A 25,765-nucleotide genomic window follows, 5' to 3' on the forward strand; every position below is an offset into this window, starting at 1 on the left:
CAGATAAACAAGATTATACTGTATAGCATAGGGAAATACATACAAGATCTTGTGGTAGCTCACAGCAAAAAAAAAAGTGACAATGAATATATGTGTGTTCATGTGTAACTGAAAAATTGTGCTCTACACTGAAATTTGACACAACATTGTGAAATGACTGTAACTCAATAAAAAAAAAGTTTTTAAAAAAATCAAGTTTGCTCTTATAAAAAAAAAAGACAAAAACTTACCACTTGGAATAAAAAGAGCAAAAAAAAAAATGTTTCTTGCAAAAATGGAGACTAGAGAGGTTTTATCAGTTCAACTGAAAAGAACAGCTTTAAATCCCAGTCCTGCACTTCAGCCTGCCTCACGGTGCTGCTAACGCCTTCTGAAGGCTCACAAAACCCCATCCTGGGACCTGACCTGGGTGAGCAAAGAGCACGCTTTGTCTGGGGCCGCCTGAGCCCCCTGTCTCAGTGCCTGGTCCTTAGAGCAGCAGGCCCAGTGCTCGGGATCCTCTGTTTGTCAATTTAACCATCATTCGGAAGAGCATTTCAAACTACCAACAAGGAGAGCACGTGGGCACCCTGATACCACACCTCAGTAACCCCAATGCTGGACGGAGTGCTCGGGCCGGAACTCGTCCCCACCCAGGCTGGCCGTGTGCACAGGCTGAGCCCCAGAGTTTCCAGTTCCAGACAGTCACCCAGAGAAAAAACAGGCCCAGGAAAGTGCCTCCAAGGCCAAGTCTGTCAGCTTCCGACCTTCACGAATAATTAGCCCAGATGTCACTTTTATGGGAAACGTGGTTATCATGCTGTTGCTATTTCTCTGCACCAGAAGCAACTCCAAATTTTCATTGCCAAGAAGGGTTTCCCCCAAAACAAAACTTTCATAAATCACATCTGGGCTGGACTACGTGGATTTCAGACTAGTAATTTTTACCACATTTCTTTGTTCTGTTACTCATTCCCATTGTAAGTGGCTTTTCCTCGCCATTTAGGAACTAATTCTCATCAAAAGACGAGTGCCAGGGGAGGTGGTGGTGGGGCCCTCCCAGGTGAACACAGGAAGGGGGAAGGGACGGGGAGCCTGCATGCTCACCAGGGCAACTCCTGCCCCCTGGGACCTCAACCAGTGTCCACAGCTCCTGCCTCGAGCCTGGTAAGTCACGGCACCGGAGACCACGGGAGGGAGAGCATCCGACAGCTCTGCTCTGACTCCAGGCCTGTGGGGCGCTGCCCAGCAGCAGCCCGGGTAAGGGCTCCAGACCACAGTGAGGTCCTCCCTGAATCCCAGAGATGCCCCCTGGACGGACCTGGCTGTGGCCGTGACGCAGAAGCACAGCCCCGCCCTCTCCACCGCAGACCCCTCCAGAAACGAGGGAAACCACCTATGTGGGAAGCTGTGTAAGGACGCTGGCTCCCACTTCTCCAAAGTCAAACCCCAGTTCACAAAACACGTCAGCATCAATTGTAAAAGGTTATCCAAGCTACTCTTACCAGGGAATTTTATTTCAGGTACTCTCCGCCCCAACACAACTACAGTTTCAAGGAATCAAAGTATAACCCAGAGGCAACTTGGAACGATTACACCTCTCCATTAGCCTGCGTGAAGAGCGTGGCTGGGGCCCGGACGCCACCATCAGAGGCCGCTCTGCAGAGACATGCAAAGTCCAGGCAGAGGACATGAGGGGACAGTGCACCTCCCACACCTACGCTCGCTCGTGCACACGTGTGGGAACAGGACAAACATGTCCGCACGTGCACCTGTGCAGCGACAGGGCTCCCGGAACCCTAAGTCGTTGTCAAGGACACACACGAACCTCATCACAGACTCAGTCATCTGGTTAATGCTTTCTTGACCAAGTTAAATTTTAAATGGGTAGACAAGGTGGCCTGTCCTACGTGACACAGAAATCTAGGAGGTGAGGCAAGAACTCCCTTCTGCCATAAAAACAGGACACAAACCCGCAGGGGCTCTGGAAAACGTGGGACACTTACAGAGAGAGCCATGACCACCAAAGCCATTGAGGACTAAAATCTCCACCCGAGAAGTGACTCCTGGGATGGGAACTGTCTGTGACAAACAGAACCGGCGGCCGTGCCTGCTGGCCTGGTAAAGGGTGAGACCCTCGCACGTGAACGAGCAAGTCCCAGGACACGCCGCACGCTAAGTGCACCAAGAAAGACCCAAGTTTACCCAGGAGCTCGGCAGGAACATGGTTTTCCAGCACCGTGCCGGGAGGGCCGCGCAGTCTATGCGGAATATGGTCAAAGTCCACTGACTTCAACAGCACTGCGCCCTGAAGTGAGAGAGAAGCTGTCACATGTTGCAACTTCATGAAGGGCGGGCTCAGAGAGCCTCACTTCTCCAGAAGAAAAACGTGGCTTCCTGATAAAGAGACACCGGTTAACTCAAACCACCGACGGCTCTCGGCAGCACAGAGCTGGGACACAGACCAACAAAATGAGCCGTGACCGCCTCACACACACGTGGTAATAAAAGCGTATTAGTTAATTACTTTATTACAGTTTAGTGCTTTCTTTAAAATAAATATAACAATATAATATCAAACATACAGTGAGAAATAAAGCACACGTGTGAGCAGCGTGGGAACAGGAGCGTTCACTCAGGACCGGTCCACACTCTGCACTTGGGGGACCGGAAGCCCCGCCTGGATTCACAGTGCGGAGCTGCGGGCCGATGGCAGGCACCCCCCCACACGAGGGGGGAAGCCCGCCACCCCCCAGGCCCTCCTGCACCGCGCCCCTCCTTCCTTGTGTACACAGCTTATCCCCCTCACCTACCTAAAATTTCCGAACAGTTTACTTCACTAACTTTTTCTCTCTACTGATGTTGAGTTTCTTCTGCAGTCTGAGATGGATTCAAGTAACACTCCCAAGAAAACATGTGCAAAACTAACGTTAAGCGGCTCCAGAATCTTCCAGCGGTCGGGTCAAGTCCAGACTCACAGCAGCTGGTCAGTTGCCGGGTGGCGGCAGCCACGCACAGCCAGGAGGGCAGGGGCCCCATCCCAGGGGACATCTGGTCTGGAGAAGCGCTAACGACCGTCAGGGCAACACGGAGGAGCCCGGAGCATCCCACTTTACGTGGAGTTCACAGACGGCTGCAAACAACCACTGTTTCTAAGCAGGTGGCAGAACGAAGTGACCAGTCTCAGGCAGGAGCTGCACACTCCACTCCGGGCACGCTGCTCTTCCGGAAGCAAGGATCAAGACAGGACAAGTGACGACATAATAAAGACACTAAACGAACCATCAGCTCAAGTGCATCACCTTTTAAGAGAAACATGCTCAGAGTGAAAAATATTCTACTTTACCAAAATCTGTCTTTATTAAAGTGAACAAGTCACGAGCGCAATCCGAAACTGGATGAACGAGCCTGTAATCTGCTCAGCCCGCCTGTCGTCCACCGGGCAGATGCCAGCAGAGAGCAGGCCCACGTCCTCACGACTGCGTGTCAGCGAGGCCACCTCCGTCCTTGTAAACGTCGTTTTAGCAGAAGACAGACTTTGCAGATTTCAGTGCTTTTAGTGAACTGGTATTTTCAGTAAACTTTTTCTGAGCAGCAAGGAACAAGAATTTTTTTCAGAAATCTTAGAATTGGATATAAACGTTGGCAGTAGACATAATCAATAAATATGATACAATTTCTCAAATGAAAAAGATTTCCCCAAATCAAATTCCTTTCCTAAAGACATTCGAACACCCTGACCTGAGAGCGAGCCTCAGTCCTATAAACTCACGAGATGACAGCTGGCCAACGAGGGGGTTGGGTCATGTGCAAAGGGGGCGAGGTGACCGGCGAGGAAGCAAAGCAAATCATGTCCCACTGATGCTGCAGGAGAACTTCAAGTAAAAGGAACCTGCTGCCCGCAGCTCCGCACACACCGGCCCTCGTCCGAAGCCTTGTGTGAGGGGGGCCCACGGCGGCCGAGCCGCGGGGGACGCACCACCTCCCCGCTCCCGCTGCACCCGCCAGCCTGCGTGCTGGGAGCCCGGGGAGGGCTTTCTCCTGTTGTCCAGAAGCCTCTTGTAAAAGGTCTGTGATTCTGCACACTTCGTACCCAAAAGGATGAAAATAATAAACACGGGCCCGGCCAGGCATGCCGCAGACCCCCGCCCGCACGGGGTCATTTACGAGGCTGGGTCTTCTTTGGCACCGAGGGCCGCCTGGGCTGCCACAAGTGGTTGTGGATGGTGAGCGCGTCCACGCTGACAGACATGGTTTTGGCCGGGATCAGGTTAAACTGTTTTCGGTCTGAGCTGTATTTATACAGTTTGTCGATCATTTTCTTGGTGATACTCTTTGGCCCCGTGCCAGTTAGTTTGTAGATTTCTTCAGTGTCAGGATAGTAGCAATAAAGTGCCCTGAACTGGCAGCCAGCGTCGCGAAACAGTATGATGTAGTGATTGGCGTCACACTTCTCCAGCTCCTGTATGGAGGGAGTGAAGGAACAGAGACAGGGACTGAGTGTCTCCAGGAGGCACGGCACCACAGTGCTGTGGGCCTGACCGAGAGGCCGGCGGCCAGCTGACCCCCCACTCCTGGGGCAGGCTCACTAGTGCCCACCACAGGTGCCGACTCCGAAATCAGGGGCTATCTCTTGGGTGAAGCATTGTCTTCCCCTGAGAGCTTACTTAAGAGTCTAGGCATCCAAAGGGAAAAATGCTTTTAAAATTATGTGAAAAATCACATGAAAAGACGCTCAGTGTCATTAGCCATCAGAGACATGCAGATCAGGGCAAGAGAGAAGCCTGCTCCACCGCCAGCCTCGGTCAGACAGACAGACAGGAACGAGCGCTGCTGGGAGGCACTGTCGGGGACAGTGGCAGTGCAGCCGCCGTGGAAACCAGAACGGCAGACACAGTCACGTGACGCAGCTGCTCTTCCCTTAGTTACACACGTGAGAGAAACGAACACACGCATCCACATAAAACCTGTACATGAACGTCCACAGCAGCGTTACTCACAAGTCAAAAAGTAGAAGCGACCCACACGTCCATCAGCAGATGGATGGGAACACAAAACGCGGTGTGGACGGACAACAGAATGTTACTCAGCCACAGAAAGGAATGAAGCCCCCACACTGGCTACCACACGGTGAGCCTTGGAAACATCATGCTGAGTGAAGGAAGTGGCCCCAAAAGAGCGCACAGCGTAGGGGCCCCTTCCCAGGAAACGTGCAGGGAGGCAAACACACAGAGAGGGCCAGCAGGTGTGTGGCGGCCGGGGCCAGAGGGGCTGTGCGAAGTGGTCATCGGCACAGGGCTCCTGTTTGGGGCAATGAAGGTTCTGGAATTAGACAGTGGTGACGGTGGGGCTCATCTGTGAACAGGCTGCACTCTAACAGGGTGGCGCTCACGGCGGGTGAGTGACCTGTCGACAACACCAGCACAAGGAGCCTGCAGACCGGGTCCTGACCTCTGAAATGTTTCTGTGTCGACAGTTTCTTAAAAGCAGATCCTCCTCACGCTTGAAAATACCTGCTTTAATTGTCTACCCCAGCAGTTTTCAAAGCATGGCCCTGGGGTTCCTGAAACCCTCTCCCCAGTGTCTGCAGGACGTCCTCTGCCTCTTCAGGCTCCCCTCAGTGTGCAGCAGGTTTCCAGGGGCCACGGGCCAGGCGGCCAGGTAACAGACCGGACGCGGAAGTGGGGAAGAGCCAGCTATCTTTAACAATACCGAGAACTAGAAAGACTTGTAAAAATGTAAAACAACGCCGCTCTTCTATTTATTTTGCTTTCAGAAAACTGTAGTTTTTTCACAAACATATACTGTCCCTTTCAACCTATAACAGGCTTATAATTTTAAATAGATTAAGAAATAAATATACATTTCTTAAATTAAGTGGAAAAAGCAGAATCCAAACCTGCATCTGTAATACAGACTTCTAATTCCATAAAAGTTGTCTGAACGTAAACAGAATGAGATGTGAGGAAGCATCCTGGCCCAGGTCCCGTCACTGACTCCCACGCCCACCCCCACATCTGTACTGGGGTCACGGTCCTCCTCTGCCCACAACTGCAGCTACCCTCTCCCACAATGCAAAGCCAAGTCCCTTTGGCCAACAGAAGGCATGTAGGAGCTGCCCTGTGAGCCCCAACTTCCCAGCTCCATGCTTCAGCCCAAACTGGGGGCTCAGTCCCGCCTCGTGCCCGGACGCCTCCCTCCACGAGGCTCTGCTCCAGCATCACTTTCCTGAAGACCCTCCCTGATCCCACCCTGGGCCCCACCCTGCTCCGTTACTCTTCGAGGTTCCCCCTCACGTGTAACCTACGGCCGCAGCCCAACCGGCCACCACTGCCCCTGGACACGGCCCTGTGGGGACCAAGCCACACCGTCGGTCCTGTGACGTCACCACCAAGCGGACATGGTAGCCGAGCCGGCGTCGCTTCCTGTGTGACTCCTCTTTCAGGGCTATCTCACACCCTGGATCGTAAGCCCCCTGGCGAGGCCTTCAGGCCAGCTCCCTGACCGACCCAGGGGCTAGACCAGCCAAGGACAGTGGAGGGGGCCCTGCTGTCCCCTCAAGACTGAGCCTCAGTTGGGTGATGGGCATGACCCTGACTACCAGTGCCTCCCAGATCTGCCACGCCCCGCAGCCTCCACAACTCACCGATGACGTGACCGAGGCCCAGTGGTGCAGCTGCGCAGTCGTGGGCAGTGTGGCCCGCAGGGGGGCAACGGCCAACATGACAGGACAGACACCACCACCAGCATTCTGCCCCCAAACTTCCGTTCTCCAGGGGTCCCCGCTCAGAGCTGGAATCCCTCCTGGAGCCTCCTCCTCCTCCTCCTCCCCTGGGAGCCCACAACCCCGCCCGTGAACCCCTCCAGTCTCCATCCCTTACATCCACCCCGTTGGGACTCTCCAATCTCAGCACCTTCCGCCTCGTCCACCTGCAGTCACCCGCACTCAGCTACCAAACCATGTCTGCTGTGGAAACCTCACCACCTCCGGTCCCCTACCCGGACCCAGGCGGCTTCCCACTGGGCCCCTCCCTGGACTCCCAGCTCTGTCCCCTCTGGGTCCACTGGTCTAAATTCTGCTCTTCCACAGAGCCCTCCCCACCACGAGGGCCCAGGAATGCTGGTTGGCATGCCCCGAGCCACTCTCACACGTTGACAACCAGGGTGCTGCTCCCTTCCAGAGGGAGCCCTTATTTACAGACACTGCCATTCTGTACAGAGACTTAGAGGTAAAGCTCAGTACTTGCCTCCAACACTGAATTCTTGTGAGGCTCGTTCACTTTCCCCGCCAGACAGCAATGGGACACGGCGTTATGAATAATCGACTTGTTCGACTTGCTGCTGGGCTCCTTAAAGAGCTTGGGACCTGCGAAAGCCAGGCCGAGACTTGCAAACTCGCTACTTAAGGCATAAACACACACACAAAAGAAAACGAACAATTTCGTAGAACCAACCAACAGGTAGGCTGAATTAAGGATGTTTGTAATTTTTTGAAGTAACAGCCACTTCCAATCTATGGGGGAATTTTAAACTACAGATTTAAATAAGAAAAAATTAAACTAAGTAATTACTTAGTCTTTTTCTAACAGTTTCTTTGATATAAAAAAGACAAAACCAAGGAACAATAATTTATAAAAGTCTAAGGTTCCAAAGCACCCGGGGCACCCTACTGAGCTGCAGGGCTGTGCACACACAAAGGCATGGCCCCCCCGGAGGCAGCTGGAGAGCCAGTGTCCACCTGACAACACAGCCGCACCCGCGACCTAGGAAGAGCGAGGGTCACCTGTGTACTCGGCCACCGAGGCGAGGGAGGACGCTGCGGACGCCGTCTCCCAGTCTCTGTCCGTGCTCCTGCTGGGGTTGCGGCTCAGGATGGGCAAGGCTTCCAGGGACTCCACTCTGTGAAGAGAAGGACAGAGGTGGGGTTGGTGATAGCGGACACACCCCTCACCCACAACTGCCATAGCGTGGGGGGTTCCACCCTGAAACGGCCAAGCTGCACCATCAGCACAGAGGGACCAGCCACTGCGGCAGGAGCCCCGAGGTTATGGTGGGGGCAGCGCGGTGGTCTACTCCCCCAGAACACGACGGCGAGGTCTGGGCAAGGTACAACCCAAGCCCTGGGCACTGCGGAGTATAGGAAACACACGGCCGGGAGGAGTGCCTGCCAGGGAAGTTCACCGTCAGGCAGCCCCGTGGAGCAGGACGGCAGTGCTCAGCCGTGCTGGCTCGGGCACCAAGGGGCAAGCGTGGTCCACCTGTGCTGCTGCCCAGCAAGGGGCAGGTCCCCGCGAAGGAGGGAGGGCACAGCGGGCTGTCTGGGCCCCAGTCTCAACGGCTCTCCCATCCCCAGCAGGCCTGAGCTGCGTCCCTGCAGGGCAGTCCCCGCTGAGCGCAACAGATGCTGCCATGCATGGGAGGCAGGCACCGCTGAAGTTCAAATCCAGCCCTGGTAACTGACCACCTGAACAAAGATCCAACCGGAGTTCAGAGTCCCCGGGAGGTGTCCTCCACAGAGCCCAGGCGATGAGAAGCCACCAGACGTGCGAAGGGGCAGGACAATGCGGCCACAGGGTGCACGCACATGACAAAGGACCGGGGTGGGGGCGCCTACCAGAGGCCAACCCCACCCACAGAGGAGGTCACCGAGGCCAGATGGGCAGACGTTCAGTGGTGCTGACGAGGACCCCAGCACCTCCGCCCAAGTGATTCTTTAATCACAGAGGGAGACTTTTCACTGCTGGGGAAAACCACACCTCAAACAGCCCAAGTCAAGGGACAGGCCTGACAGGCTGCCCCGAGAACCAAACACCCTCCTCCCCTTGGCGCCGTCTCCAGGTGTTCCCGCCAAGTGCACAACCCGAACCGGACCCCAGGGAGAGCACACCGAGAGGCAGGTGACAAAATAACCAGCCAGCCTGTGCTCAGCAGGTGTCAGGGCCCAGGACGCTAAGGGCTGCAGACGTGCCCCAGGCGGACAGACAGGGACTCAGCTCGACCTGGGCGCCCCGGTCCCCCCACACAAGGGCACTCCCGGACACCCAGCCACAGCGAAACAAGGACCGAGGGCCCCGTGAGAGTGCCAGGCCCGACGACCAGCTGCGTAAGACAACACCCCCGCTTGTAGGAAGTATTCAAGGACGCAGAGCAGGCTGTCACCAACTCCCTCCTGAACAATCAACACACAAGTGTGTGTGCGGCTGGGAGGGGGCGAAGGGACAGAAGATAGAGCAAACGTGGCGAATCTGGTGAACCCAGGGGAAGGGTGCTCTGTTTTCGAGAAATCACAGCAACTGCCCTGGACGCCTGAAGTCACACCACAGAAGTTAGAGCCATCAGCCCGCACATCCTCCCAGCCCCCTTACCGCTGGGCGGGTGTGCCCCCCGAATGTACACTCTCGGGCTCTGTGGTCGCCGCAGAGGCCAAGGACAGGCTGGAGCCCGACTGGGCCCGGCTCAGGTTATCAGCTGCCAGGGAAGAGAAGAGCTTTCATGAGACACGCATCTGTTCCCCCAACCGCCTGCACAGCCCCTCATGGCCCGGGGGCACGGTAAGAGGCGGACACCCAAGGGAGGGGGTGTCTCTGCTCTGCCTCTGGAGGGGCACCTGCGAGGCCTGCGCTCCACCACCTGAGGACTCCAGCACTCGGCCCACCTCTCCCTCCTGAGAACCAGAGAGCCCGTCCGCCCCCAGACGCTGCAGGGAGCGGGGAGCAGGGAGCTGAGGGCAGGGCCACGGCGCCCCTTACAGGGTGGAGGCGCTCTTGGGTCCCGAGTCACTGTTCGGCTCCTCGCGATGGACGGACTTCGGCCGCGGCTTCTTGGGTCTGGCCTTGGGTTTGCCCAGGCCCTGCTCCTCTAGGATCTGCTGCTGCTTCCGCCGCAGGTACTCCTGCTTGATGAGCTCCCGCCGCGCCTTCTCCTCCTCCTTGCGGATCCGGTCTTCCTCCGCCTTACGCCTGACAGAGGATACGGCCGTCCTGCTCAGAGGCTGGGGGCCAGGGCCGGCGCTCACAGCCCGCCCAGGTGGCAGCAGCTCCCCCGCCCGTCCCGGGGGTGGACCTACCGGGCCTCGTCCCGCTTGAGCTCCACCTCAGCCTCCAGCTGCTGCCTCCGCACGCGCGCCTCCTCAGCCTTGCGCTGCTGCTTCAGGAGGAAGGCCGCCCGCTTCTTGGCGAGCTCGTCATCTGCCTTCTGCTCATCCTGCAAGCAGACGTCACCTACAGCCCAGCCACCTTGCTCCCCAGCAGAGCCACGCCCCGGCAGCCGAGCTGAACACACCCTGAGAAAACACCACGTGGGGCCCAGCACTCACCCTGCTGATGACGAATGAGCATGTCCTCGTGGACAGCAGAACGCAAACCGAAGAGAAACAGGCCACTCAAAAAGCATTCAGTTTGTCATCCTGAACTCAGCCTGAACCTGAACTCACCTGCCTTACAAACCACGTCTAGAGCCCCAGGCAGGAGCCACCACCAGGCTGGTTACTTGTCTGTTCCCCGCGTACGAGCAGATGCCACCCAGCACCCGCGTCTCATGACAGGGCGGCTCACACCGCTCCACAGTGTGTCCCCACCTCACAACTGCCCGGGGAGGGGAGACCCCGTCCAGACAGAAGAGAGCCTCACAGTTCACCGCTCTCTTCTCTCGAAGAAAAAATTACAAGGAACAGACAGGAACAAAACCGTTTCCTAAAGCTTCTGCATCTGCCCAGACCCTGTAACAGGGTTCAGCAAACCTTAGCCCGAAGGCCCAACACCTGTTTTCTGGAGCCTGCGAGCCAGGAATAGTTTTTCATTCTCACACGGTTGGAAAACCATGGGAAGAAAAACTTTCATGTTTCGGGGCCTTGAGGACAGCTCTGCTAGCGCAGCCAGACTCCCGCCACTGGGTGGGGTCCTCGCAGGGACTGGCGGCCAAGGAGTCGCGTGCGCTGGGCCCTCAGCAGAAGAGGCTCAGTTGTCTGTGCTGCCCTCACGAGCATGGCGAAGTGAGGACACCTGCCTGCCGTGTGACACAGACGCCACCTTACCTTGAAGAAGAAGCCGACACCCGGCTTCTGGTCGCCATCGCTACCAAGGTCCACGGCACTCTCTTGGCCCCCCGTCTCCCCGTCCTCGTCAGGGGCCTTCAGGTCGGAGAGGTCCACCTCGATGAGGCTCGCCTTGCTCCGCGGGGGCTCATCCAGGGCCATACTCTCCTTCACCGAGATGCTGAGGGCGCTGAGCCCTGCCTCCTTCACGCCCTCCAGCGCCTCCTTGAAGCCCCCCTGCTCCGATATGATGTTCGCGTCCCTGGGCGACCTCTGGTTGTTCTCATCATGAAGCCTGTAACTGTCCAGGAAGCCCTTCTCGTGGGCATCCCTTCCAGGGTCAGTGATGCCGTCCCAGCTCGGGTCGGAGGGCGTCCGCGGAGGGAAGGGCCGTAGGTGCGGGAGGGTCTCGACACTGGGCGTGGGGGTCTTGCTTCGGGAGGAACCTTGAGGTCGCTCTTTCGGAACCTTCAGCTCAGCTGGCCTCCCCGAGCGGGAATTCCGACCCTGGCCGAGCCGCAGGGGGTTTGCGGTGACCGGCTGTTCCCGTCGGAGACAGCGGCTCAATGAAGTGGATGGGCGCCTTGACCTTCGGGTCCTGGGAGCCGTTTTTTGGGCCGGGGGCGGGTGCGGTGGGGGGCTCCATGAGCAGCTGCTCCTGCTGCTGGGAGATGCGGAGGATGGCCTGCTGGAGCGCGCTGATGGTCTCGCTGAGCTTCTCGATGGAGAGCTCACACTCGCCCGTGCCCACCCCATCACCGGCGCCGCCCTCCAGGAGGGCCGCAGACAGCGCTGTGCTCCTCTCCAGCTCATGCAGGACGGCGGGGTCCTTCGGGCTGTGCTGCTGGATGAGAGCCTCCGTGCCCAGGTCCTGTGGCTCCAGGAGGCCCACCCTCCCCTCCTCGACGAGGAGGTCCTCCGTCCTGGACCCACCGCTGGCGAAATCGTCCCCGTTGTGCTGTGAATACTCTCCAGCCAAAGCTTCTGCTTTGAGTGGCTGCGGAGCCACATCGGGCCTGCCCTTCTTGACCACGTGCAGGAAGGCCGCCTTCCCCAGCGTCAGGCGCTGCCGCGCGGACAGCGCCTCCATCTTCCTCTTCTGCGCCTCGATGGCCCTGCGCTTCTCCTCCAGCTGCATGTGCAGCTGCACCAGCTCGGAGGCCAGGAGGCTGGCGTGGTCCCTGCTCTGCCTGCTCGGGCTCTGCTCCCGCCTCTGTTTCCACGTCGTCAGGGGAGCCGGGCAGCTCTCCGAGGCATCGGGCGTGGTCTTCTGGGAGCTGCTCGTGCTCGACTTGGTTTCACAGCTGTTGAGCCTCTGCAGCTTCCTCTCGGCGAAGCTGGTCATCTTCACGCTCCCACTGGCCATGGAGACGCTGCTGACCTGGGAGACGGTGCTCAAGCACGGGCTGGAGCGGCCGCTGGCATCGTCCTTGTCTTCGTGCTCCTTCACCTTCATGTCCTCCTGCAGCTTCGCTGACTCCTCCTCGCCGCCGTGCAGAGCTGTCCCCAGGGGGTGGTCCTCGCCAGCGAAGTCCTGCTCGGCCTCATCCAGGTCAGCCAGGTCGGAGTCCGAGTCCTGCCTTGGGACGCGCCAGGGCTCTGGGCCGTGGGCACCAGGGCTCCGTGTGCAGCCCCCATAGAACCTGCCCTCCGAGTCCTCATCAGCTCTGGCTACGTGAAGAAAGAAGCCATCGGCAGACTGTCCCTGAGATGTTGGATCGAAACTGCTGCTGGACAGGGGCCCACTGCGGGCCTCCCCCGCCACCTGCGGCCCTGCCTCAGTGGGTGCGGGGTCGAAGCCCACAGGAAGTTCTGAACAGGAGACTGGGGTGAAAGTCCTGTTCAAGTCACGGCTGACGTGACAGCCAGGCGCCTTCTTCCGCACCAGAGGCTGGTGGCCCTCGCCGGGCCTGCGGGACGAGAAGCCCCTCGGCCGCCCCTCCCCGCACTCATCCTCCTTGGTGATCGCCTGCTTCTCCTTGGCCGGCCTGAGCACGGCCGGCATCAACGGCTCCAGGAAGAAACTGTCAGGCTTGCTCTCTAAGGGGTCCGCCTGCTGCTGGGGAGACCTGGCACTTGCCATCAGGCCTGGGTCACCACTCTGGTGGGTGACATCCGTCCTAATGATGGCTACGAGTTCCTCATCCTCGTCCTCGATGTCTACATTGTTCAACAGGCCCTTCCCATCAGCCTTGGTGCCTGCGGGGTGTGGCTGGTTCTGCGGGGTCAGATGAACAATATTGGATGCCAAGCTGTCCTTGCTGATGGAGCGCGCCAGGCTGACGCTGTCGCCAGAGCCAGGGTCCATGTCGCAGCTTGCTGCATGATGGACAGCGAAGGGCGCCGGCTGAGACACAGGCCTGCAATGCGGGGGAAAGAAGCCCACGGGTTACGAGTCATGAGAAGAGGATCCGCATCTCAAACACAGGAGACTGACAAACCCTCCCCCAGGGAGAAAACTGGAGTCCTCTCCATTCTGGGACTGGCAGACACCCTGGCCCAGGGCCCCTTAAACTCGCCGAGGGGCCCCCAAAGCTTTTATTTGTTCATCCACATTAATCAGTATTTATCATACTAGAAATTAAAGCTGGAACATTTTCAAAAGGACTAAAAATTACAGTAAGAAATCTGTTACACGAACAATGACCATATTTTCTAAAATAGGGAAGTTTAATAGAGTGCAAAGCATGGCCTCATTTGACACCTGTGCAGACCTCCCAGACATCCGACGGGATTCCCAGGTCTGGCTCTGACTCAATCTGCTGTGACACCACACCGCCCCGTGCCCTTGGAATTGGAAAAGCAGGTTACGGAAGTAAGTCTGACCTCTGAAGGTCTCAGTGGGCCCCAGGGCTTGCACTAAAGGGCGCTGCATGGAGATACTTATTAGAAAGGCAGGTAGTTCACCTGTGTTTTTTTTCCATCCACGCTACCGCTGCACCTCGGGGCTGACCATCGACTCGGGTTAAAGAATTAGATCGGTGTCGCTGATCTGTAGTGCGGAGGAAACGGTAAGTGCGTTCAGCATTAAGTAACCTGTTTTACAATGCTTGAAGTGCTTTCAGTATAATAGCCATTTCTCAAGGAAATGCATCATAACTCAGCACACCGAAACTGCTCAGGGAAAGCAGATAATCACAAAGACACAATTTTCAACAGTTTCAGTAACAAGTAGTGCGTAATTCAACAGCAATCAGCCCAGGTCATAATCAGAACGTCAGTTATAGGTCAATATCAATTAAATGATGTCACCATCAATTAAAACAATCAGTGAAGAGCAACGCGTTTAAGTTCTTCCTCAGGCACTACAGTAACTTTCTGTATACATCGTATAACTTACTAGATTTTCATAATATTTTCACAACAAAGACCATAATTTCTAAGGCACAGCAATAAAAATTACAATGCATTCTGCCACGGTCTTCTTAACTAGAAATGCGACGTCACGATGAGAGCATCTTTCTGAGAACTATCACTTTCACGAGCGACACTGAGAGGGACGAGGAACAGGGGAGGCTTCTCACCGGGGGGGTCCTCTCCCTGCACCGTCTTTTGCTGTTTCTGTCTCAGGGGCAACAAAGGATGCGATGGGCTAAAGGCAGAAGCCCCTTTCCCCCTAAACGGAAGAAGGATGGCAGAGAAAATCACTACTTCATCAATCTTTAAGATCAAAGACAAATGCATAAGAAGCTACAGAGAACACCATGAATTCACCCCCAAAGAAGGAACCAAAATTATAATTCTCCCCAAAAAATGAATCAAAAAGGTACCAAGAACATCAAACCTGGGATAAATATCCAAACTGCAGCCAGGAGACATAGTGACTTCTGGCTGGAGCCTGTAATACAAGTCTCAACTTTTAACAACTATGCAATTAATTAATTAAGGTTATCCTCCTTGCCTCCGGGCAGCTGGGGCCAGAGAGAGGCCTCTGGCTACCTACTCGGTACTTCTCCTATTGCCCCATGAGAAAAGGCAACTCCAATCAGAGCTGTAAACCAGCGAGAGAAGGGGCAGGACGGCGACTTAACCCTGAGCAGACAGGCTTACAGGTGCTCGGGCTCCTCGAGGTGCAGGTGGTGCCTGTGGCCCTCGGCCTGCAGCTGGGCGGAGGGCTGGAGGTCGGCCGGGCTCGCCACAGCAGGGCTGCCCAGGAAGCTGCGTTTGGTGGCGTTGGAGATGGGGACAGGAGGCCGGCTGCTTTTCTGGTGTGACACTGCTTTAGCTGCAGAAACAATAGTTTTATAGAAATAGTTGCATTATTATTTACAGTTACTTGAAACACTAGCAAGAAATCCTTTTTTTTTTTTAATCCCAGTTTTTGTAAGCACTAAAAATAACGCAACTTTTACTTGAAACCAAAGTTCTCCTCCCCAAAGCTGGTTTCAACTTCAACAAGTGTATTCTGTATTGAATATTACAAATGTGATACCAGAATCAAAAGCCACAACACAGCCTAGAACAGCAGGAACTGGAACTGGACATGCAAGTCTGACAACGAGCAAGCTGCCTCGTCCTGGGCCCCGCCCCGGGGAGCCGCCCTGCAGCTCCAGGAGACCCACAGGAACAGCAGCAACAAGCCACAGCAGGGTGAGGGCCGAGGACAGAGTAGCTCTTCTGCAGCTGGGCCAAGTCAGGGATCTGGGCCTTGAAAATCTCAAATTCCCAGATCTCCTGCAACTCTGTGAGCCTGCAGAAGGTGCCCTCCCCAGGCCCCTGTGGGACTTGCCCTGCCTCCCGTCCCGGCCACCAGCCTCCAAGCACAGGCTGGACCCGACAGGGTGTGTAGCCAGCAGCCGGGGCAGGCCTGGGTCAGGGAGAGCGTGCTGACATGGGAAGACTCCTGGACCCACGGTTCAGCAGGGACCCCGGCACGCACAGCACACAGACTAACAGCACAGCCCTCACTATGCGAGGGCCACCACGGCTACCTTCAGACAGCTGATCCACTACAGAGGGATGAGGAGCCCGGGGCAGACACCCCAGCTCAGAGGCGTGAGGGGCTGCCCCCAGTGACTGCCTGAGCCGGCAGAATCCACATGGATGAGATCACCCAGAAGCAGGAGGGGCAGCCAAGGGGACTGGTAACAGCGGGTGGGGATGGGAAGGGCACACAGCCTCCCCAGGGGCCAACAGCCAGCAGCTGGCTGGTCCCACGAGAAGAAACCAAGGATGGGTGACTGGACGCTGAGGAAAGCCCCTATCAGGGCCTGAGCCTGGAACCACCTACCCATGAAAAGCTTCCCAGGAGCCAGACCCACCCGCTAAGGCTGGAGCGCACGGCACTGACCCGAGCCCCTCCCCACAGGACAGACGCCACTTCCTCAGGTGCCCTGTGCTGGGGGTCAGGGACACCCAGCACGTCCCAGACAGGGGACACAGAGCAGGACAGAGCTTCTCCTTGGGCCCAGGCTGTGCAGTCCAGTGGGCCCCATGCTCTGCAGGCATCGGGGCAGGTGAGAGCCACAGGGGCTCCGGCAGGTCCCAGTGGGAGAAGCAGAGGGTAGGATCCTGGGGTTCTGGGGCAGGGCCACACCACCTGCCACAAAGAACCACACACATTAAAGATACAAGGCCTGGCATGCACTGGGCATGGCTGAGACCACATGCCTTGCTCACAAGACACCCAGGGACCAGGCACTGGCACTCAGAACTGTCCCTCGGGAGCACAGTTCTGTCAGACACCCCCAGTCTCCAGGGTGAGCTCACCGTCAGCAATTCGCCCCAAGATTGATGTGACACATTGGGATTGAGCCTGTGCAGGACCAGGCCCACCAGCCATGTTCCATCCACCCCTACAACACCAGCACCCCCTCGGCTCCAACTGCAGCCACACGGGGACCCCTGACGGTCGCTGACAGAAAAAGGAAAGCCTGAGTCTGGTAAACAGATGGGTGGATTGAAAACGTGAACAGACGCCACTGGCCGCTCTTCAGCCAGCCTGTCATCAGCCAGCACCAGGCAGGCACCACGGGCACACGCAGGAAGTGGCCAGAGGCAGGGATGGACCTGTGCCCGGGAGGCCACGGGCACGGACTCCCACTGACCAGCTCCACGGGGCCAACGCTGAGCCCCGAGCATGGCACCAGTGCGGGGGGGGGGGGGACAGTCTCACTGGGAGGGCTGGCAGTCCCTTCTGGGAAGACAGGTGCACCATGTGCTCATCCACAGGACCCAGCCCACCTCTAGCCAGCAACAGAGAGCAGGACCTGGCTACACAGGCCCCAAAGAGCGCGCGTCAGACAGGAGGTGGGTGGGGACCACGGCCCTGCCGGAGCCCAGAGCGAGCGCCCCTACAGCTGCTGCTGGGGGTGCGACCCTTGCTCCCAAGGCCGGGCTTTAGGGAGAGAGAGGAGAGGTCGCCTCAAGCCACAGCTGGCACCATGGCACTGGCGGCACTGGCGGCACTGGCAGCCCCACGCACGCCCGCCCTTCTCCCCAGCGGCTCCTCCAGGCCCCTGCCCCCTGGTCTCCCGGAGGCCAGCATGGCCGCTGAGCCACGGCACATCCTCATGTCGGGGCCCCACACCAGCTGTCCTCGCTCGAGTGAATGAGCACCGGGCAGGGAGCTGCGGCTCCTGGGCAAGCGGGCTGAGGTCCGGGGTCCTGAGAGGCACGCGGGGGATGCAGCCCCGCCGACACCACGGGAGGACAGCGCGAGCAGCAGGCACCAGGCCGGGGCCAGCGGAAGGGGCCCCTGGGGGAGGGGGACGCCGAGGTTCCGGAGCTGAAGAGGCATGAGGTGGGCAGGGCAGGCCTCCGCCACGGCCCCGAGCACATGCCGGCACGGCGGGGGTGGGGCTGTCGTCACTTGTTTTAGCTCCTGATGGGGCTAAGCACCTTCTCTTAACCTTCCTGGGCAGCTGGAGCCCTGCCTCCACAAAGCACCTGTTCAAGTCTTCTGCTCAGCCTCCTATGGGCGGGCCTTCTCCTCACTGGCCAGGCTGAGCTCTTCCACGCCCTGGACACTTGTGGAATACTGACAGTACATAAACAGTATCTCCTACCCCAGTAGCTACTTGATTTCTTTCTTTTTTTACTCTTTACATCATCTTTTAATGAAAAAAGGTCTTAATTTTAATGTGGTTAATTATCAATCCTTTCTTGCATGGCTACTTTTTTTTAATCTTTTCCAAAAAATTCCAAGGACATGAAGACATCCTCCCACATCATCTTAAAGTTTTACAGATTCCCAAGGCTGGCAGGTTATTTCACTCTGGTAAAAAAAAAAAAAAAAAAAAAAAAAGCATTTTCTGCCTTGTTTTAGGGCAGAAAGTCAGATCTGTGGAGGATGAGGACGGGTGTCACAGACTAGAGGCCCTCCTACCCACGGAGGTTCACCAGCGTCACCTGGAGCCTTCTCTCCAATGACCGCTGCTCAGCCTGGACCCTGACACTGCAGGACAAGGTCGCAGCCTGCAGAGCCCGGGGAGCAGCTCGGCCCCGTCAGCTCTCCGCCCCCCAGAAGAGACGACCACATTCAGACACCACTGCTGTACAGAACACGGGAAGCAGCCAAGGACACCCTCTATGCACTCTGCCCACACTCTTTCCGGGGACACGGCTGTAACCTACAGGAAGTGGCTCACTCACCGTCTTTCAGCTCTTGGACATCCCTGGGCTGAACAAAGTCTGGTTTGACGTTCTCAAACCACCAGAAGAGCTCGGCAATGAAAACCATGACGTTTGGCTGAAAGGAACACAAAGACCCAAGGACACCGTAAGTAGCTCATTCACACGTGGCTTTAAAAACGTATCTTTAATAACTCATTATTACCTTCAGCACTAAGGGGGCATACAGCATATCTTCTAGCGTGAGATAAAAGCATCTGTTAAGATACTCATTTGAGAATTCTCTCAGAAGCCGAATATTATACAGACTGTCAGCCATCGATGTTACCTCCTTCAAGCAAATATCTAACAGATAAAAAGAAAACTACATTATAAAGATATTCTGCTTCATATGTTTGTGTGCACATATATGTGCAAATATATAATTTTAAACTGAAAAACATTTTAAACGAAGGAAGTGGTGATAGTTTAAAAAAAAGGTATTAACGTTAAGAAATCTAAACATTACAACCAGCATTATAAGGCATGCTAAATACAGAAACAAAACACTCAAGAAAAAGATAGTAGAAATCTTCAGGACCTGAATTTAATTGTTAACATCTAAAAAGCCTACAGAGGGGGGAGGGTATAGCTCAGTGATCGAACACATGCTCAGCATGCATGAGGTCCTGGGTTCAATCCCCAGTACCTCCATTAAAAACTAAATAAATAAACAAACCTCATTACCCCACCCCAAATAGATAAACAAAAATAAATTATAAAAAGCATCCAGAAATCACTGAAAACGTTGACACTTCCAGCATGGACAGCAACAATCAACTTTCAGTTTACACAAAGGCCTTGCTGCACAAAGCTAGCTCACGTTTAACCAAGCTTCGCTCTCCAGTCCTCCGCATGGGGTTATCTCCACGCTGCGGAGAGCGGGGCATGAAACAGGACGCGTCAGACTTCCCCAGAGAAGAGTGCAGGAAAACCATGCATCACGAGGGGCGGGGGCTCTGTGCAGCACGTCTCCGCTGCGGGCCATGCGCCCCGTAGCAGGACAAGTGTCCACCCAGCTGCCCTGCAGGACGCCAGGCCCTCCACCAGTACCCTCAGCACAGGAGTCCCACAAGTCTGAGCGCTCCGTGGGGGAGGCGGGCAGCCCCCAGACAAGACCCACGACAAGACCCAATACAGCTCAGGACTGAATGAGGAGGAGCCACACTGACAACACACGTTAACCTTGCCTGTAAATCAATAAATAGGATTTGAGAAACGTAAGTTATTTCAAAACAGCTTTACTGCTAAGAAGAAATCATTTTCAAGGATTTAGAAAGCTCGTGCATAGATGAGATTCACGGCACCCAGGACTCAAGCGTGAACTCCGCCCTACGCGGTGTCCTAGCACTGCGGATTCCCGAGAGAAACCCGTTAGAAGCTGAGTAACTGCCCGTGTTTATACTGCTAAGACACGTTTCTTTTTAAAAATTCTGATTATGAAATACTACAAACAGAAAGATCAGACTCCCATGTACCCCCTACCCAGATGAAACACGTCAACATCAGACCTTCTCTGATTCAGACCTTGTTCCCTTTTGGTAACAAAGCATCACAGTGCTGAAGCCCCCGCCCTCGGAGACAACGGCCCTCCCGGAGCCACGTGACCCTGACCCCTGCAGGTGTCTTTACCACATGAGGTCGGTGCCCGTAAATCACGTAAACACTGCGCTGCTGACTTGGCTGTTAAAAATCTACATTCACAACCACAAACGACGCCTGTCATTGTGATGCCTGCCATTCTCCCCAAACTCAGTATTATGATTTCCAAGAGCTTCACGCAGCTGGGGGTAGATTTCAGCCAGTCATTCTAGCAGCTACATAGGATTCCACAATTTTCACTCTCATGGAAAAAAGTGTCACAAAATCCAAACTTGTGTGCGCTCTGCACCTGCACGCCCCAAAGGGGCCAAGCGAGCTCCCACTCTGGCCACGTCCCGTCCGTGGCTGCTGGACGGTGGGAGCGGCCGCCACGTGTCCCTCCCGTCCCCCGTGCTCCGACCTCCTCTCCTGGGAAAAGCCTGCTCTGTTTTGCCTCCAGCTTGCTCATCTTTTTCTCCCTGATTTGTAGGAATTCTTTGTGCACTATGGTTACAAGCAGTGGAGTGACCATCCTTTGTCAATTTATATTTGTTACTGGTATTTTTTCACAGATACAGTTTATCACTTAATTTTGTTTATGACGTTCCTCTGTCATCATACTGCATTTTAATATGATTATAAACATGGGACTCTTTCCTATTATTTGTGCTTCTTTTTGTAATTTAAATACTCTACCCCAACATCAATGTTATAAAAGTATGTCCCACCTCTTCTCCACGTTCTTAGACACTGCTCTGCAGGGTTAGGCCTCTTGCCCAAGGACGGTGCTCACCTCATAGGGGGTAAGATCTCACTGCGTTTCCCCCCGCAGTCTGCACTGGCCAGTCCCCCTCCCCCTATGAGCTGCGCCCCCACAGGCACTGGGTCCCACAGAACAGCACTGGTCAGGCTCCTCCCTGCAGCTCCCTGGGGCCCCACGACCACTCCTGGACCCAAACACACCGGTTTAGCAGATGTGACACTGAACAGAACTTGGTCTTCACAGAGAAAGGACCCCATGCTCTTGTTCCTCAAAATCAACCTGCCTGAAATCTGGGACAACCAAAGAACAGAACAATGAACGTAATGAATTACAACTGGTTGAACTAAATGAAGAGCCCACGAGGCCACCCTCGTATGATCACCACGTGGCTAAGGGGGGCAGAAAAGGAGCGGCCCTCGCACGGAGCCCGGCTCACGAGCCAGCAAGCAGGGCTGGGAGCCCCAGCGCGGCGACGAGGCCGGGCGGCCAGTGTCCGTGTGGTCGCAGAGCCTCCCCCAGACTGCTGACCAATCCACCATAAAGCCAGAAACGTGATCTCAGAGCGGGCAAGGCCAGCGTGTGCCACCTGACCAAGGGTCACAGCTGTGTCACCTACACTGGGCGCAGCGACAGCGCATCCAGGCACTCCTGCCTCCAGCACAGGCCCCGTGCGTAGTCAGGAGGGACACCGGACCAGGACACACCAGGGCGGTCAACACATTAAACGGCCTGCACTCCTGGAAGACCAAGGAGGCTGGGATGTGGCTCCAGGTCCAGGAAAGCAGACATGGCCGCTAAGCGTGGCAGGGATGCTGGACCAGAACCCGAGGGGGAGTGACGGCTGCGACAGGCAGAACCCAAACGGGCTGTCAGCCGCAGATGCACCGGCCTCCCCGATGTGAGTGTGAGGGTGCCTGCCTTATCATCACTCCCCATCACCCCAGAGAGAGGCACAGATGTGGCCAGATGTAACCGCTGGGCGGCCTGGGGAGCAGTGTGCTGGACGTCCTGGGCCTTCTTGGTAAATGTAAACTTACACCAAAATAAAGGGCTCCAAACATCCTCTGTCCCTTTGGCCTTCAGTCTCCCACGAGAATTTTTACATTCTGTGTCAATCTCTGTAAGAAGGAAATTAATTATTTCTTGGACTGGTGATAAACACATGAATAACTGGGGAGATCACAACGTGCACACTGACTCTCGGGGTCTAAGGACCAAAGCCTTCCTCCCCGGCTACAGGAGAGCGTGCCACTTTCCCGCAGGCTTGTCTCTTTGTGGATTTATTCCCTGAATCACAGGCAGGTCCTCTGTGGGTCACCACACTCACGGGAGCTGGCACCCATGTAGGGCAGGTGGACAGCGCAGCCCCTAGACCCCAGGGCTGCGGCTACGGCGCCCCCTCCTGTCCTCCTGCCCACAACAGTCTGGGGTCAAGAGCCCCCGTGGGGTCAGATCACGTCACCAGGAGGCCGAGAGCATTCATCACAAGTGGGCAGTGGTCCCTAGGACAACTCTGTGCCCCTCCTAGGTGGCCTGGCCATACAGAACACATCCAGCTGCCCCATTCTTTTTTCTAGGGCTTCACGCAGGATTTTCGATCCAGGTTAGGAAGGAAAGAGCCCTTCCCCTCAACTCTGCTCCAGGTATCGGAATGAGCCTGACGAAGGTGACCACACAGAGCAGGGGCACCCGCCTCCCTCTTCTCTGGAACAGTCTTGTGACACAGGGGTAGTCAATTCTTGGAAAGCCAGTGGGACACCCGTCCACATGGACGTATTTCTGACAACTGAGCCCTCTTATTTGTAGTTTTGGTCTATTGGTTCAACAGGAAATCGTCCATTTCATCTAACATTTCAAACACACCTGGCGGACAGACACTCTCAGCATCTCCCTCGTTACCCACTTCAAGTTCACTGCATCTGCGTTCGTGCCCTCTAACTACTCTGCTCTTTACTTTGCTCTCCTTAACCAGTCTTTCCAAAGGATTATCCATTTTATTAATCCTTTATAAGAACAAGCTTTTAGTTTCATACATTCCCTAAAACTTCAACATTTTCTATTGTTATTAAGTTTACCTAAAATTTTTAAATTAACTTTTATTTTAACAAAGTCTTTAAAAAGCCAGGGGAAAAAAAAAGCTTAAGAGAAGCAGCAATCTTTGCCCATCCCTCACCTCCGTAAGAGCCACTGGCCCACCCCCAGCCAGCCCACACGCCCACCCCCGGGGTCTCACGCTGCCACGGCTACGGAGCCGCCTCTGAGCTGAGCTACAGTGCCTCTGCTTACACTTCTTACACGCTTTCTTTTTTCCCGACCTAACCCTCCCCTCAGTTTTCCACGTCCCTGTTACTCTGAACGCCCCTCCCTAGGCCTGTGTCTCATCAGGGGGTGTCTCTGTAGCACACCCACACCCCTGACACTGATGCCGAGCTTGGAGAGGCTGCAGCATGCACTTCCTGGTCAGTATCTCTAGATGCTCCGGTATTGATCAGGCACACCGGGGACAAGATCGCTGGGGCCAAGATCGCAGGGGGCAAGATCGCCGGGGACAAGATCACTGAGGGACAAGATCGCTGGGGGCAGACGAGCGGGACAAGTCGCGTGGGACACGCAGGGAAAGTCGGTCAAGCCTACGATCGCGGGGACAAGATCGCAGGGGACAAACGACTCGCCGGCCAGCCCGTACAAGGTCACTGAGGGACAAGCTCGCTGCGGGGACAAGATCACGGGACAAGGGACAGATCGTGGGGCAGATCGCAGGGACAAGACGCGGTACAAGGTCACTGAGGGACAAGATCGCGGGGGACAAGATCACTGAAGGACAAGATCGCGGGGGACAAGATCACTGAGGGACAAGATCGCTGGGGGCAAGACTGCCGGGTACAAGGTCACTGAGGGGCAAGATCGCTGGGGGCAAGATCGCAGGGGACAAGACTGCCGGGTACAAGGTCACTGAGGGACAAGATCGCGGGGGACAAGATCACTGAAGGACAAGATCGCGGGGGACAAGATCACTGAGGGACAAGATCGCTGGGGGCAAGACTGCCGGGTACAAGGTCACTGAGGGACAAGATCGCGGGGGACAAGATCACTGAGGGACAAGATCGCTGGGGGCAAGATCGCTGGGGGCAAGATCGCAGGGGACAAGACTGCCGGGTACAAGGTCACTGAGGGACAAGATCGCAGGGGACAAGATCACCGGGGACAAGATCGTTGGGGACAAGATCGCAGGGGGCAAGATCACAGAGGGGCAAGATCGCGTGGGACAAGTTCGCGCGGGACGAGATCACTGGGGACAAGATCGCGCAGGACAAGATCGCGGGGGACAAGACTGCCAGCGGCAAGATTGCTGAGGGACCAGATCACTGAGGGACAAGACTGCTGGGGGTCCGGACTGGAGCCTGTCTGCTCAGGTCCAGAGAGCACCCCCGTCTCCCTGGACTTGGGCTCTCGAAGACTTTTAAAGGACCCCCGCCCAGTGGCCACCGTCTCCTGCCAGCCCAGCACGTCCATTCTGGCACCTTCCCGGGTTGTGTGGGTGGGCGCCGGCTCGCCCCTCGGTTTGGCCCCCTCTCCTCTGCTCTTGATCAGGCGGCTGCTCAGAGTCCAGACATCTTATCTCCTCCAGGATGGAACCTGGATTCAGCCTGTCTCCTCCTGGAGCTGGAGTGATGTCTGCCCAGATAGGCAACCCCTCTTTGTTTCCTTTTCCTTCCTTCACTTCCTTTGGGTTTATTTCCATGTTCCTTTCTAATGCGCTGACATCAGCCTGATTCATTAATTTTTAAATTCCTTGGTGTCCAGAATATGCACTGAGGCTACAAGTTTCCCTTTACCCACCACTCTGAGATGCGTCCCGTGAGTTCTGGCCTGCATGTCATTCATTGATTTATTCAGCAGATACCCACTAAACACCAACTTGTCCCAGACACTATTTAGATGGTTGGGATGAATCAGTGAACAGAACAGGCAAAAAGGCCTGCCCTACAAAGCTCCCACTAGAAAATTCCACCATGATTTCTACTTTAACCCATGAAATATTTTAGTATCTTCTTTGGTTTCCAAGCACTGAAGAGTTTAGAGGTTTGGAAAAAGAGGCTGCATCTTTTTGTTGATCCTCACTTTACTGTGCTGTGGGGAACCTGTCAGCTCTGTGTGATCTATCAGGGTTTCTTTTGTGGCCTGAATCGGGTCCATTTTGGTAAAGGCCTCCATGCTTACACAACTTCACAGGGCACATTCCCCACAAGCTGGGGCCCTGGGGCTGTCTGTTGCCCGTGTGTTCAGTCTCCTCTGGCCTCACTCTGCTCGCACCTGCCCCATCAGCCCGGTTCTGCAAGTCAAGTGAGAGTGTGGCTCTGCTCGTGTCACCTGTAATTCCGGCAATTTTAAAACCCACTTGGATGTTCTGCTTTGTGAGGCAATGAGCTTCAGCAACTGTCCTGTGGGTTTTCACATCATCGTTAACAATGACTCTGACCCCCAGGATTTCTTTCTGTCTCCAGACCCCTCAGCAGACAGGGTGGAAGCAGTCTACACAGCCAGAGCCAGAACCGAGAACCGCTGGCGTCAGTGAGCCGCGAGGCCGACTGGAGAAAACACCCAGGGTGTGGAGGGGGAAGGCGGACGGGACGGCCCGCGCACAGGCGCGCCGCTCCAAGTGCCCCCTGCGTCCTCGTCACTTCAAATGTCCCCCGTTCACACTCCAGTGTCCCTCCCCGCGTCTTGGCCGAGCCAGCCGCGTGGGGCTCTGTGCTCCCCTCCGCGCGTCCCGGGCCCCCGCTCCGCCTCACTCCTGC

At 55.8% G+C, this 25,765-nt stretch overlaps 1 protein-coding gene across 1 annotated transcript in view; it reads right to left on the reverse strand.

Moving 5' to 3' along the window:
• Positions 1-2,492: 2,492 nt before the first annotated feature.
• Positions 2,493-25,765, reverse strand: part of CAMSAP1 (calmodulin regulated spectrin associated protein 1) — a 52,780-nt gene continuing 29,507 nt past the window's right edge. The window contains 13 exon segments of the mRNA XM_032478752.1: positions 2,493-4,441; positions 7,227-7,345; positions 7,763-7,878; positions 9,345-9,447; positions 9,730-9,938; positions 10,046-10,182; positions 11,012-11,530; positions 11,532-13,371; positions 13,919-14,003; positions 14,536-14,627; positions 15,062-15,236; positions 18,605-18,701; positions 18,789-18,928. Coding sequence (XP_032334643.1) covers positions 4,139-4,441; positions 7,227-7,345; positions 7,763-7,878; positions 9,345-9,447; positions 9,730-9,938; positions 10,046-10,182; positions 11,012-11,530; positions 11,532-13,371; positions 13,919-14,003; positions 14,536-14,627; positions 15,062-15,236; positions 18,605-18,701; positions 18,789-18,928 — 3,935 coding nt within the window. The 3' untranslated portion in view covers positions 2,493-4,138.

Source organism: Camelus ferus, chromosome 4 (genome assembly GCF_009834535.1).
Source record: "Camelus ferus isolate YT-003-E chromosome 4, BCGSAC_Cfer_1.0, whole genome shotgun sequence".
NCBI classification, from domain to species: Eukaryota; Metazoa; Chordata; class Mammalia; order Artiodactyla; family Camelidae; genus Camelus; species Camelus ferus.